The 16,157-nt window shown below is 34.8% G+C and overlaps 2 protein-coding genes and 1 pseudogene across 4 annotated transcripts in view; 2 read left to right on the forward strand and 1 right to left on the reverse strand.

Moving 5' to 3' along the window:
• The window catches only part of LOC148954455 (ferrochelatase, mitochondrial-like), a 113,703-nt gene that overhangs the window by 29,654 nt on the left and 67,892 nt on the right, over positions 1–16,157 (forward strand). The gene's annotated exons all lie outside the window — the stretch shown is intronic.
• Positions 1,990–3,716, forward strand: LOC148954457 (putative ATP-dependent RNA helicase DDX5 pseudogene; annotated as a pseudogene).
• The window catches only part of LOC148954458 (ferrochelatase, mitochondrial-like), a 28,640-nt gene continuing 24,912 nt past the window's right edge, over positions 12,430–16,157 (reverse strand). The window contains exon 6 of the mRNA XM_089087098.1: positions 12,430–14,112. Within this exon, the coding sequence (XP_088943224.1) occupies positions 13,912–14,112 (201 nt within the window). The 3' untranslated portion in view covers positions 12,430–13,911. The remainder of the gene's footprint in view (positions 14,113–16,157) is intronic.

The following is a 16,157-nucleotide window of genomic DNA, read 5'->3' on the forward strand; positions in this document are numbered from 1 at the left end:
ATTATAATAAAGAACAACCTCTTGCTCATAACAAATTTTAAACGCCACTTAATTATAGTATAGATTAGTAATTCCACAGATAGCTTGGCACTTGAACATCGTAGAGAGTTGTTCAATGGCTTATTTTAAAGGAAATTAATGGCGTTAAAAACTTTTTGTAATTAAATTATAGTAAAGAACGACATCTAGCCAATATTAACTGGAAAATATTCCGGGTTGCAGTATTAGCTAGCAACCTAGTAAGAGACAATCACTTCCAATGTTAAGAAATACAAAAAACCATAACTCCTAATCCGGGTTGCAGCGGTAGCTAGCAACCTAGTAAGAGACGATCACGTTCAATGTTAAGATATATAAAAACCCATAACTCCTAAAAAAAAAGTCAGATCAAAACAAAAATTACACCATTAGAACCGCCATATCTGAAACCCCTGTATAGGAAACTTTCTGTCATTTGGCTTGAACAGCAAGGGAAATATATTGGCTTGAAAATCAAGAAAATTGACTTTAACCACGTTATTCTCCTCAAACGACATCTTTTTTTTATTTTTTCTTTCTTTTTTACAGTAAAGAACGATCTCTCTCCCATAGTAACTGATATGTTACGTTAAAAGACGATCATTGAAATCCGGGTTGCAGCGGTAGCTAGCAACCTAGTAAGAGACGATCACGTCCAATGTTAAAAAATAAAAAAAAACCATAGCTCCTAAAAAAGCAGTCAGATCAAAACAAAAAGTACACCATTAGAACCGCCTTGTTTACATCCGGGTTGCAGCGGTAGCTAGCAACCTAGTAAGAGACGATCACGTCCAATGTTAAGAAATATAAAAACCCATAGCTCCTAAAAATGGAGTCAGATCAAAACAAAAAGTACACCATTAGAACCGCCTTGTCCGAAACCCCTGTATAGGAAACTTTCTGTCCCTTGGCTTGAACAGCAAGGGAAATATATTGGCTTGAAAATCAAGAAAATTGACTTTAACCACGTTAGTCTCCCCAAACGGGATATTTTTTTTTTTTTTTTGTATCCAGAGATAGCTTGGCACTGGAACATCGTAGAGGGTTGTTAAATAGCTCATTTTAAAGGAAATTAATTGGGTTAAAAATATATAGTAAATAAAATAAATTATTTCTAAAAGAGAATAAATTTTTCCAATAAAAACTGTATTTTTGATGCAGTGACGTCATAATTACTATATAAGAAACGTCAAAACTGTAAATGGTCTCATTCATGAATACATAACGTCATACGCCGTGACGTCATAATTAGTATATAAGGAAAGTCAAAACTGAAAATTCTCTCATTCTTGAAGTATAGGTAATATATAGTATATAGTAACAAATCTGGGTTGCAGTGGTAGCTAGCAGCTTCCGGTTTACAGCGGTAGCTAGCAACCTAGTAAGAGACGATCACGTCCAATGTTAATTACATAAAGGACCGATATATCTAATCATAATTGGTGTTTGTCAATTATTACATTAAAAGAGGATAATTGGAATAAAAAATTTTATAATAAAGAACGATCTCTTTCCTATATTAATTACAATAAAGAACGATACCTAGCCCATGTTAACTGAAACATAAATAGGGATGATGTAATTTCCATCAGTATCATGGCTGTAGAGATGGCTGAAATCTAGTACAGAACAATACATAAAAGATCGATGCCAGTCAAGAGGATCTAATGTAATTTAGAGTAAAGAACGACAAAATTAACTGACGTAATCTATTGACAAGATGACATGAAGCAAATGTCTTTTGAGAGTTGCTTGTCTACGGTATGTTCTACAAATGATCAGTCTAGTTAATCATAAATGGGGACTATGCAGAGCTATTATTAGTCATTATTATAAGGAACAAACTGCTGCCTATTCTAACTTGTATATGCCACTTAACTACAGTATATGCCTGTACAGTTATATTTAAAGACAATGTATTAAAATTCCCCACCACTGGTCTTTATTAAGATCCATAATAGTTATAGAAACATGCACTCAAGTTATTTAAATCGAAGACAAGCAGGTGGCACGACAGAATGCTTACCTCGCCATCATATTACTCACAACGACAGGTTTGAAGGATCTCGAAACTCCAATGGAACTTTTTACAAGCCTACACGAGAACAGGATACTGGTCGCTCAGAAGCACGCGAAAAAAGATTAAACAATCTTAGCAGCAAGTTTGCCAGTGACTCCAACCAATACAGTATAAGACGAGATGGTAATCCCAACTAATACTTTCGTCGTAATCCTGACCACAACTTGAAGTTCGAAGGGTCTAAAAATTCAGGTGGTAATTTTTCAAACCAAGGACGTGATGCCACTTACCAACAACAGCCATTACAAAAGAATTTCTATAGTCCCCATCCTACTGTCGTAAAAAGATCCAAAAAATAAGTAGACAGCTATTGTGATTCTAAAGAAATTCTAGTTGAAGGAGTAGACGTCCCTCATCCAATCATGTCATTCGAAGAATCTGGTTTTCCTGACAATTTAAAATCTCAGCTGAGATCACAAGAATTACATAGTCCCACTCCAATCCAAGCACAAGGTTGGCCAATTGCCTTATCTGGTAGAAATATGGTAGGCGTTGCATCAACTGGATCATGTAAAACGCTGGCCTATATACTGCCATCGATCGTCCACATTAAAAACCAGGCTAATCTTAAAAAGGAGATGGACCCATAGCTTTGATTTTGGCTCCAGCTAGAGAATTAGCACAATAGATCAAAGTTGTGGCAGACAATTATGGAGCGTCGTCTCGTATAAGAAGCACATGTGTCTTCGGTGGGTCTCCAAAGTTGCAGCAAATAAGAAATTTGGAACAAGGATCTGAGCTTTGTATTGCTACTCCTGGGAGAATGATTGAATTTTTAGAAACAGGAAAAATAAACCTTAGGCGATGTACTTACATCGTCCTGGACGAAGCAGATAGGATGATTGATATGGGCTTTGAACCACAAATCAAGAAAATTTTTCGACAAATTGGCGGTGAAAGTCAAATTCTGATGTGGTCAGCCACTTGGCCGAGGGAAGTTGAACGCCTAGCAAAAGACTTTTTAGGCTCACACATCAAATTGAACGTCGGCCCAAAGGTTTTATCGGCCAATCACAATAATCAACAAATTGTCGAAGTGTGCCAGGAACAAGAAAAAAACCTTAAGTTAATTGTACTTTTGAATGAAATCTCCAAAAAGCAGGAAAACAAGACAGTTATTTTCGTAGAAACAAAACAAATGGCTGACAACATAGCAGACAGTATTCGCGGAGATGGGTATTCAGCAAAGGCCATTCATGGTGACAAAGATCAAAGAGAACGAGATTGGACTCTGAAATACTTCAGAAATAGCAAGATAAATATATTAGTGGCAACAGATGTTGCAGCCCGCGGTCTAGACATCGACGACATAAAATATGTAGTTAACTATGATTACCCTCATAACAGTGAGGATTACATTCACAGAATAGGAAGAACTGGGAGGTCCAACTGGACTGGGATTGCATACACCTTCTTCACCCCACAGAATGGAAGCAAGTTTAAAGATTTAATAGGGGTTCTCAATGAAGCAAATCAAAAAGTCGACCCAAAATTGTATGAAGTTGCAAAGAACTCAGAAGCCTGGTTCAAACGCCGGAATAGTAGAGATTATGGAGGAGGAACTGGATTTAGGTGGCGCGGCAGCTACGAAAGGCGGAATGTCAGAGAGCGATGGTAAACGGCTATGACTTCTCGAAAGCCCAATTAAGAAAAAAAATTTATCAGAAACAACAGACACAGTTAAGCGACATATTATGTGCTATTTTAATTTTTGTTTTGACGATTTTGAATGAATGCGGAAAGTTTCACTACATAAATTTATATTGCTCTGTTTTCCTTAATATTTAGTTTACAACTTTTTCAATAAAAATAGAAATTGCCGTATTTCTTTGTTTTCGTCAATTCTGCAGTAAGATTTAGCGGATGATTCATCTTAAACTGCTGAAAAAGCACGGCATCATAATACACATGTATGATGACATTAAAAAATACAATTTATTTATATATTCGAGAACCTATCTTCAATAACGTAAAATGGACCAAATACCTTCCCCATATTTCTCCAGACACCCATTTAGAGCTAGTTCAACTGTGGGTAAATTTACAGTAACGTCACTAGCCCCCATTAAAAACTAAATAATCGGTGACACCAGGACTCGAACCCCTGTCCTCACGGACAAAGAATTTCAAATCTAAGGATGGCTAAGAGAATGGCCAATATTATTTGCTGTTTCTTATAACATCAAAAGCGCAATTGATTTTCAGTGCCATTTACAATGTATTTGACCAAATTGGTTTCTAAAAGAATACTAATTCTAAGATCACTTTGTAGACAAAATTGGCCTGCCATAACAAAGAATAAAAAACAAAGAAAAGAAAATAGAAAATGGGGTTTTGCAAGACCAGCGGAAGTACTGGACAAAACAAGACGAATATTTCGGGAGGACAACTGCTTCCCTTCTTTGACACTATAGGACAAAGTTTCAAGGACACATGTTCACATTTTTGAATATAAATGTGAACGAAACAAACTGGATAAAAATAAAATGATAAAAACAAACAAAGCGGAAAACAAAACAAAAAACAAATAAAAACCCAAATTGGAAGAATTAAAAAATCTAACAACACGGACAATAACAACAACAGATAAAATCAGAATTAACAGAATTAAAATCTTTAAAAGCCGTAAGCCTAACTCCAAGAACGAGTCACTCATCAATATTCATGACTATCAAAAAGATTTTCTAGTTCTTCCAATTTGGGCTTTTATTTCTTATTCTTTTTGCTTTCTGCGTTGTTTGTTTTCTCATTTAATTTTTATCAGGTTTGTTTCTTTTGCATTTACGTTCCAAAAGTTTAAACATATTTCATTTAAACTTTTTCTTACAGCACTGAAGAAAGGGAGCGATTGTCCTCCCAAAATATTCGTCTTGTTTCCTCCAGTGTTTTAATTGGCCTTAAAAAACTAGATTCTCGATTTTTTTTTTTATTCTTGGTAATTCTAAGAATACAGAAAACTCAAAGTATAGGGTTGGCCACAACCATGAAGATTTCAACTTCTTGTTATTATCCTAAAGATTAACGGCTTCAAAAAAATGGTTCACTCTTTGCTAGGTTCTAGTTAAGAAAAAGTCAACGGCTATATAAAAGATACTACTTCCTTATTTAGGCTGGAGACCACCTCCGAAAATTTTATTGACGTACGAAAACCATTTTTAATTCACGGGAAGTCACTGCTCCGAAGTGGGGAAAGGAGTGGAGATCTAACCCGGTTCAATACAGCTTATTGCAATCGATTGCAATTGATTTCTGTTACTGACAGCCATACTGTTAGCAAAGAGTTGGTTTTCACTGGCTGTTAATGACGATAATCAATTGCAAAAGGGCTATGCTGAAGGCTGGACAAAGCTTGGTACACGGCCTAATTTGACCCTGGAATCTCCCCCTATTTTTTAATATTCCACGTTAGAGGCACAAAAAGTATCTTCCCAGATTTTCTCAACAAATTTAACACGAAGCCTATACTATAAGTAGCTTCTACAATACAGCATGAGGTAAACCCAACATAATAGAAGAAAAAAAGACAACACACACTTGGAAAGAATAATATTAGCAGGGCATAACATTAACAGGGCATTAGTAGGGTCTAATAGTTTCCTAATGTCTGAATGTTTTCGCCAAACTTTTTATATATTCATTCCCAAAAGCTTAATATTTCAACTCAACTACTTTTTAATAGAGTGAAAAGTCTCTGATCTGCATCCTAAACGGATGGAGCGTTTTGGAGCATATCACAAATTAAAGGTTCTGGACAATCCATTTTTTAAATTATTTAATCACCCTTAACTGCTGGAGACTTGTCTTTTAGATGCTTTAAAATATATGGGAGGGTAAAGATCCCTAAATTCTTTCACCGGTACCAGCTTAAAGTCAGTTGCTAAACCTGCCAAGATTTTTCCAGGGTAACTCAGATTACAGCGTACAGTGGATTTCGACTTAAAAAACTTATCCGAAAAAAATGTAAGCAATAATTTACATTAAAGAACGAGCTGTAGTCTATAGTAACTGAATAGTCAAACAGTTCGTGGTAACGAACTGATAGTAAGAGCGACCCGTCTCAATAGTAACCGAAACTCTAAAAAACGGAATTTCTGCTCTATTTTGATACCGATAGATACATCAAAATAATTAGATTTTTATGCTGATTTTAAATATATAAATTTCATCAAGTTTAATTATACCCATCAAAAGTTACGATCCTGAGAAAATTTGCCTTATTTTCGAAAAAAGGGACAACACCACCTAAAAGTCATATATTCTTTATGAAAATCTGACCACCTGATTCAGCATATCAGAGAACTTTATTGCAGAAGTTTTAAGCTCCCATCTGCAAAAATATGGAATTTGGTATTTTTTGTCAGAAGAAAGATCACGGATGCGTGTTTATTTGATTTTTTTTTGTTACCAAGAGTGATGGTATAGACTCAGTGGTCCTAGATTGTCGCGAGAGGGCTCATTTAAGCGGAAATTAAAAGTTCTAGTGCCTTTTTTAATCAAAAAACAAAAGTTTAAAAATAGAATAATTTTTTACGAAAAGCTGCATTTTTGATGTCTTTTCATACTGCTGTCCTATCAAAGATATTTGATTATTGAAAAAATTAAAAAGTCCGTGGTAACGAACTGTATATAGTAGGAGTGAATCGTCTCATTAGTAACCGAAACTTTAAAAAACGGATTTTGATACCAATCAAACAGTTCGTGGTAACGAAGTGTATAGTATTATAAACATAATGAGTGATTATGTTAAAACTGAAAAAATCAATATTTATTTTATTTTAGTTCAGAATCGATAAAGTTATAAACTGCAAAAAATATTTATTGTATCTGAGCAATAGTTTTTATCCTGTAATTTAAACTGGAAAAATACCTGAAAATTCTAAAATTAGTTTTATTTTTCGTTAGGTTTTTTATAGTAAAGAACGACCCGTCTCAATAGTGACCGAAATCTAAAAAAAGGAATTTTAACATCAATAGATACATCAACAGAATTGAATTTTTATGCTGGTTTTAAATATATAAGTTTCATCAAGTTTACTTTTACCCATCAAAAATCAAGAAAAGTGGACAGCATTCTGCCTAAACGGCACCTTTTTTCTTTTTTTCTTCCACAGATGGCTTGGCACTGGAACATTGTAGATAGTTGTTCAATGGCTCATTTAAAGGAAACTAATGGGGCTAAAAACCTTTTATAATTAAAATAAATTATTTTTAAAATAGAATCAATTTTTTACGAAAAACTGCATATTTCATGTTAAAGATTGATCAATGACGTAAAAATCGTAAGTTGTAGCCAGGTCGTCTCTTACTATTCCAATTAAGAAAAAGCCATAGGCTTTTTCCTGTTTGTAACTTCACATTACACAAATAACAGATCTGATTAGACCGAGAAAAGATCACACCAGACCGATAACAGTTAGAGTAATTACATTAAAAAAACCATAGGCTTTTACCTGTTTTCAAACAGTTCGTGGTAACGAACCGTAGAGTAAGAGCGACTCGTTTCAATAGTAACCAAAATTCTAAAAAAAGGAATTTTAATATGGATTGTGGTTCGCCTTAGAGGTTGACCAATACACTTCTATGTACTTTTCATCCCCAACAAAGAATTGAGTATGAGTTTTTGTACTAAATTTAGAAAACCTGCCGATGTGAGTGCGTGAGGAATGTCCATATACATCATCAAACCTGTAATCACTTACGTATTACCATTTGCTGTAGCGAAGCGGCTAGTGAGCTCTCCTCCTGACAAGGAAGATAGAAGTTCGAGTCACTCTACATTTACAATTTAATCGTCATCAATTCCATCAAAATTGCTAACTGCGTCTGACCATAAAATGCTTCTAAAAACTAATTGCATGGATGTGGCTTCAGAAAGATGATCCTTCCGGTCATCCATCAGATGAATAATTAGGGTTGGTTGATCTTTTGGATACAAAAAGAATCGATACTGTAAATTGGAATTTTGTATCGGAATCATGGTTTTATTGATAGCTGAAATACAAACTAAAAGAAATTGACCCCGGTTGGTCTCGAACCACCAACCCTTCGGTTGACGGCCAATCGTGCTAGCCATCCGGGTTGCAGCGGTAGCCAGCAACCTAGTAAGAGACGATCACGTACAAAGGTTAAGAAATACAATAGCCCATAACTCCTAAAAATAGAGTCAGATCAAAACAGAAAGTACACCATTAGAACCGCCTTGTCCAAAACCCCTATATAGGAAACTTTCTATCATTTGGCTTTAACAGCAAGGGAAATATATTGGCTTGAAAATCAAGAAAACTGGCAGCTACTACAGCATTCTGCCCATACGGCATTTTTTTTTCTCTTTTTCTTCTTTTCTACAGGTAGCTTGGCTGTCTGGCAAAAAATCCTTTCTTCTGGCCAAAAATACCAAGTTCCACATTTTTGCAGATAGGAGCTTGAAACCTCTACAATAAGGTTCTCTGATACGCTGAAACTGATAGTGTGATTTTCATTAAGATTCTATGACTTTTGAGGGGGTGTTTTTCTCTTCTTTTTTTTTAAATCTTGCAAATTTTCTCAGGCTCGTAACTTTGATTGGTAAAAGTAAACTTGATGAAACTTATATACTTAAAATCAACATAAAAATTCAATTCTTTTGATGTATCTATTGATATTAAAATTCCGTTTTTTAGAGTTTCGGTTACTATTGAGACGAGTCGTTCTTACTATACAGTTCGTTACCACGAACTGTTTGATTGTATAGTTAAAGTCTAAACAAAACATCTATTAATAACTACTTGACTAACATCATTTATGATGAACTATATTGATCCTTTATATATCACACACAAAATGATGAATTACGTCATAATAGTGGGTTACAACTATAAATGTCGTTATAGTGAAACTTTATGTTTTAGAACTTTATGAGACGAACCTCAAACAATCAAGTAGCTAACTAAGTCCAATGTATGCAATGGTTTGTTATTCCAAGGATCGTCTTTTAATGTAACTAACTAAAATAACTGACCTTTATCGAAAGTAGCCAATCGAGTTTTTTTTTTTTTGGAAATCGGCTGGATTCCTGCAGAGAGCCGTCACAATGTAAAAAAGGCACTAGAACTTTCAATTTCTGTTCAAATAAGCCCTCTCGAAAAATTCTAGGACCGTTGGGTCGATACGATCACCCCTGGTAAAAATGAAAAAGGCAAAAAAATAAAAACGCCTCCGTGATCTTTCTTCAGGCAAAAAATACATAATTCCACATTTTTGCAGATAGGAGCTTGAAACATCACCAGTAAGGGTGTCTAATACGCTGAATCTGATGGTGTGATTTTCATTAAGATTCTATGATTTTTAGGGGTGTTTTTCTCTTTATTTTGAAAATCTTGCAAATTTTCTCAGGCTCGTAACTTTTGATGGGTAAAAGTGAACTTGATGAAACTTATATACTTAAAATCAACATAAAAAGTCAATTCTTTTGATATATCTATTGATATTAAAATTCCGTTTTTTAGAGTTTCGGTTACTATTGAGACGAGTCGTTCTTACTATACAGTTCGTTACCATGAACTGTTTGATTGTATAGTTAAAGTCTAAACAAAACATCTATTAATAACTACTTGACTAACATCATTTATGATGAACTATATTGATCCTTTATATATCACACACAAAATGATGAATTACGTCATAATAGTGGGTTACAACTATAAATGTCGTTATAGTGAAACTTTATGTCTTAGAACTTTATGAGACGAACCTCAAACAATCAAGTAGCTAACTAAGTCCAATGTATGCAATGGTTTGTTATTCCAAGGATCGTCTTTTAATTTAATTAACTAAAATAACTGACCTTTATCGAAAGTAGCCAATCGAGTTTTTTTTTTTTTTTTTTTTTGGAAATCGGCTGGATTCCTGCAGAGAGACGTCACAATGTAAAAAAAGAACATCAGAAATAAAACAAGCACACTTAAAAACTCAATTGTCGACATTTCCACTATCCACCTTCGACTCACTAAACCTCCTCCTTCGCCAAGTGTAGAGATAGAAGGCTCACCTTCAAACCCGAGCTGACCCTGATTTTTAGTAATCATCCTACTAAAATTCAAGAAAATCGAACAGCTTCTTCTTCTTCTTGAACGTGTGTCAGCCGGTAAAACAGTCGTCCAGAAAAAAACAATTCTATATGTAACCTATATTGCAAATAAGATCCCAAATATAGCCCGTTTTAAAACAAAAGCCTTTAGGCTGCAATATAACCAGCCGGGGATGCATGTACACTGGCGTAGAGCGACATGCAACCTTGTTCCCATTCAAAAAGTATACGGTAAAAATGTGCATACAAATGAAGAATAGTAAATAACAGATGTATAATAGGAGAGCATGAAGAGCATTAACTCCTTTTCTTTACTAATCGGATACGAGAGCTTTCTCAAAGACCAAAATAATGACAATCTATAAATAAAATTTTAAATATTTAGTAAGTGCTTCGACTACTTCACAAAGCATTCTTCAAATTACCAACCGATGCAGGTACTGATTACGTTAGAGCTGCGTAAGAGAAGATAAAGGTTAAGCATAACAGTTCTCCGGAAGGAGACATGCTGGAACAAAAGGAGAGACGCTATTAGATTGCTAATTCTACGCTCTTAATAGTGGGTCTCTTAAAGGAGACTTGCAAGGAACAGAAAGAGAGACATTTTTAGATTGCTTATTTTATGCTTATTATTTCAAGTTTTGTTTACGTCTTGCCAATTCATCCACAGCCTCCCCCTATATGGCCTTACGCTATATCAAGGCTGTAGCCAGTATTTTTTGTTTGGGGTGAGATTGATAAAAAATATGCATCAAAAATTTGCTTATAAGCATTTTTAGTACGTTTTTATGAGTTAAGACATTTTGTGCGGGGGGGGGGGGGGGGTAAAACCCTCTCTCCTAAATACGGCCTTGTGCTATATACAAGACAAACATAAAATTAAAATTATATAACAGATTTTTTATTCTGTGCTCCTTTCCAACACAATAGTCGTTACCCTGCCAATGCACCCCCACCCCTGATGCAAAAATGTATAGCCCTAAAAATATATTTTGTGTGTGGTTCTTTCAATCGACTGATCTGTTGTAAAACCCGTTACTCTGGTGAACTCGAAGATATTCAGTTTCGACTGAGTGATTATGCTGAATATTGGATAAGAAAATTGAATTACATCATTAGGGGGTAGGCTGAGGATTAATTATCAAAAACGCGAACAAAACTGAAAAAAAGAGCATAAAATTGGTAATCTATAGACGTCTTTCTTTTTGTTCTAGCATGTCTCCTGCAGAAGAGCCACAGAAGATAAATAAAGTTGGTTTCTAGTCCAAGTAGAATTTTGCAGTCTGTACAGTCTACCAACTGGTCGATGGGCAACGGAGAAATTAAGTTGATATGTCTTACCTTTCTTTCTGATGGAATGAGCGGCCAATTAGATTTTTTTTTTGCTGATGCAGCCAACGGATTGTAAACAAGCTTCTCGGCAGCTAAAATGTATTGAGGCTCATTGTTTCTGCAAAAAATGGCATTGTGACATTTACTGTAGTATTGCCGAATATATTCATGAACCCTAAGCACATTACTTTAACTCTATTCGTTATTAGACTCGACATATCTAATTCCTTTCAATAATTAGTTCTTTTGCACTTGGGATCAGTCATTCAATCATACAACAGACGAAATTTGTAAAGTTTGAAACTCAAACGCAGACTGTAATCTGTAGAACCCACCAGAACATCCACCAGGGTATTGATGTATTTGCCGCCCACAGCTCATAATCCACTAACCATCTGACCTGCTGTTGCACGTGACTAGGACCTCGCCTCCTTGCAAATAACTGGTACTAGTTCCCAACAAATTAGGTTTTCGCCAATTATTTCCAGTTTGTAAAACCACCCCATTTACCAACCAAGAGCAGATTTTTGAAAGATGTCATGTCTCGTCAATATGTATTTGACCGAAGGAAAAGTTGTAGCGCCATCTTTAAATTCATAGCCATGAGTCGGTAAACCACTACATTTCCCAACCAGGATTTTGGTAGATTTCATATCAGTATTTTCGTGGTTTTCATTTAACCGGATAGAAAATTTCGGTGACGTCAAAAAAATTGCAACGCTTCGCGCCGCGATTTACTCACTCAATAGTTTTTACCGAGTGTCCAGAAATATTGGAGGGGCGTCTCCCCCCATATATGACACCCATGCAAGGAATTATATGGTACTTTATTTGCGGCATGATTCCAAAAGCAAACTATAATCTTTATCCTTCAAATTTATAACAAACTTAGTCAAATACTTGAGGAACAAAAAGTCTGTGCTAGAACACGAAATAATAATAATTTATTTATTTCCCAAAAAGTGTAAAACCAAAAGCGCGTGAACCGATGTAAAAACACCAAATAAACTAAGCATCTTGATCATTCCTTTCTTTCTCGACTGATAATCAGAGCAACTGACGACTCATTAGCACTCCACTACCACTGCCTTATAATAATCAACAAAAATGTTGCACATGTGCATAAAATGTTACGCTAAATCTACTGTTACGCTAAATCTTCGATCATTTTCAAATGCAACTCTAAAAAAATGTGTCACCGTGTCCGAAACCAATGAGCGGGGAAGAGGAAAGGGTCCGATAGTTTCATAACTTTTACGCAGAACAAAATGACGTTTGCAAAACTTTTGCTGGGTTCATCTTTTCGTGTTTCAAGCAATTCAATAGGAGAATTTCGTTGAAAAAAAAATGAAAATTATGAATTAGTTTTTGCTGAAAACAAAAGTTTAATAAAATTTGACCTAAAGTTAATACAAGCTGATATTCCTAATTATTAGTTGCAATCAGGTAAATGTTCATCGGGAAATTCCAGGAAAATAGTCATGGAGCCCACTCCAGGACTCCTAGGAGCTCCATAGCTCACTTTGGGAGCATAAAGTATTTTAGGAAACAAAAAGGGGTAATCATTTTGTATTTAAATGTTCGTGCTTTAACTCTATCCAGTATTGATTTAAACAACCTTTAAAATGTCAAAAATGCACTAAAATGTAGTTAGTTTCCTGATATGTTACGGCAATACTAAACTAAACCTATACCAAACATTATATACACTACAGAACAAATACCAAAATTGTAGAGTAGCTAACATAGGAAAGGAGAAGAGCTTCTATGTCATAACACAGTCCCTTCAGCCCCAAAATTCTTTGGGTACTCTTACCATATTTTTCCTAGGTGCTTCATTTAAATTTGAAGTGATGTCAAAAGGATATTATGCAATTTTCAGCCTATGAGACACGTTCCCTGAGTGCAAAAAAAAATCGCCAAAAAAAAAAACACATATACAAAGGCAGTTGTAAGGCCCTAATAACTTTGCAATTATCTTCGCGGCACTGGTAAAGATCCTGCTTGACATTTTAACTCGCTAACACTTGACATTTTGACGTACTGAGATAATTATCGAAAACTGTAGCGCAGTTACATATCAAAAGAATATTATGCAATTTCTGGCCTATCGGACACGTTCCGCGAAAGCAGAAATAAGCATACAGAGGCAGTGGCAAGACCCTAATAACTTTACAATTATCATCGCGGCACTAGTAAAGATCTTGCTTGACACTTAAACTTGCTGACACTTGACATTTTACCATGCTGAGATAATTGTCGAAAATTGTAGCGCAGTTTTTATTTCATTAAACTTTAATCCTTCTGATTTACACTGCCCCTTTTGATAAAAACGTAGCAACCGATTTATTGGTGATTTTAGAAGTTAAAATGTCAGATATGACCTTTAGACGTAACGGCCACTGTAGCTACTTTCTTAAGCTTGAGCTGCTTGCGTTTTCATCCAATTTTTGGTCTGTCCGCACTTTGGATTTTCGCACATAGGACATCTTAGAAGCAAATGATTTGAGATTCTTTTTCCATCTTTTAAATGCTTTGAAACAACATCTGCGATTGACTTAATGAAAATTGGATGATCGTTTAATGAAGGCACTCGACGATATGTCTCTACTCCCACCTACAAAAGCAAAATATGCACTAATTTAGTCAACACCAATTGAAACATGAAAAACCCTAATCACCAAAAAACACAACTGTTTTTGTTTAATGATACTGATACGATGTGATAATTATATTGACTACTTGATTAAAATCAGTTGGTTGGTTAATGAAGGCATTCGAGGATGCGCCTCAATTCCATATTCAAAAATAAAGCCTACAAAAACAACATAAAAGCATAGAAAAAAAAACTTGTTAACACAAATACAACCATGAAAAAAAATTCATATATTATAACAAAAATGCTTTTTATATTTACTGATATATACATTTTATGGTGACTACACCTAGAAAAAAGAAATAAATAAATAGGGAAATTAACAAAATTCCTCAAGTAGAAAATGATTTTAAAATCAGCTTTTACTTTTTACAAATGTCCTGGCAAAAGGCATATCCCATCAGCCAGATAGAAAATGCCTTTCCACTAGTCCGAGACTTTGAGCGCACACATATTTGCCAGTTTCTTGCACATAAGTTTTTTCATTTTTGCTTCACATTTTCACCGCAAAAAAAAATCCAAAGTTTGCGACACTCAGAGATCACATTCCAGTCGGGAAAAGGGTTACCAAAAAAAAAAAAAAAAAAAAAACACCGACAAGGAACGAATTTAGACGTTTCAAAACAAGAGTGAGCCAGAAGGGACATGTCTAAACAAGGTCATCGAAAATTAACAATGCTATTTAATAGCTATGGAAGAACGAATAAGGAGGATGACAAATAGAAACTGCCAATTAGCCAGTTTCACTACTTAACTATAGCACATAGCTAAAATAGAAAACATCTATGAAACAGAAATAAAAACCAGCAAAGAGAAAAATCTAAAAAAAAACAAAAAAAACAAACGAGACTGCGACCAGTGAAGAGAGAAGAAAAGACAAGTGCAAAACAACGCGGATATTTCGCCTGTATCCAAACAAGGCGTCTTCAGCACGAAAGAAACACAAGAAAAACAGGATAAAAAAAAAACCAAGATAAAACTAAAAACCAATAAAACCACCACCAAAAAAAATGTACAATTGGCGCAAACTGATCCACGTAGGGAAAAGATGCTATTATAGGGTTACTTCAGTGAGGACACTAGAGTGACCGAGTAAAAATCAAAAAAAGTGTAAATTACTTTAATTATTCTGTTGCGAAATAATCCTTTTGTTAGCTATTACTGAAGCAAATCGTTTTGGTCTAGTAGGTAAAATAGTCCCCTGGTGATTATTTAAAATCTTTACTCCCTTATTGACTATCGATTCACTCTTTAGAAGATTATCATAAATTGGGTCAAAATTTAAATTACCTGTGTCTCTATTTACGAGAATGTTAGCAAGCATATGTTTTTTAATTTCTATGGCTCCCCTCGCCCATTGAGTGTAACCCTTATCATTTGAAATTGCTAAGGCTTCATCAAATTTTACAAAATGATCTGGTTGAAACCAAATATGCTCTGCTAAAGCTGAAACAAAAGTTTCTGGAGGCTTGCTTAATTGTAGGGTTTTTTCAACTGAATTTCGGTGTTCAATAAACCTTTCAACAAATTGTTGGTGAGCCTACCAATATATAACTTCCCACAAGAACACGGAATTTTATATACCCCACTTACTAAATTTCCCCGGGTTAAATCCTTACCAGAACTAAAGAAACTACCCATTGGCCTCAACGAAATTCCTGGGAACAAATTCTAAAGGCTCTATCCACTAGTGAAATTACAACTCCCCTCTTCACCGACATAGGGTGGCAAGAATGAAAATTTGGAAACATGAATTGGACTCATTAGACCTATTTTGTAAGCATTTAAATAGTTTTGATAATAATATTAAATTTACAGTTGAGTTTGAGGATAATAATAAATTACCTTTTCTGGATATTTTATTAATTAAAAGGGATCTCTATTTACTTTTCTCGATTTACAGAAAACCAACGCACAATGATAGGTATTTAAATTTTCATTCTTGCCACCTATGTCGGTATGAACACCGAAATTCAATTGAAAAAATACTATAATTAAGCAAGCCT

The sequence above is a fragment of the Artemia sp. Qi Xiang Cuo genome, chromosome 3, assembly GCF_049724085.1.
Source record: "Artemia sp. Qi Xiang Cuo chromosome 3, ASM4972408v1, whole genome shotgun sequence".
NCBI lineage: Eukaryota > Metazoa > Arthropoda > Branchiopoda > Anostraca > Artemiidae > Artemia > Artemia sp. Qi Xiang Cuo.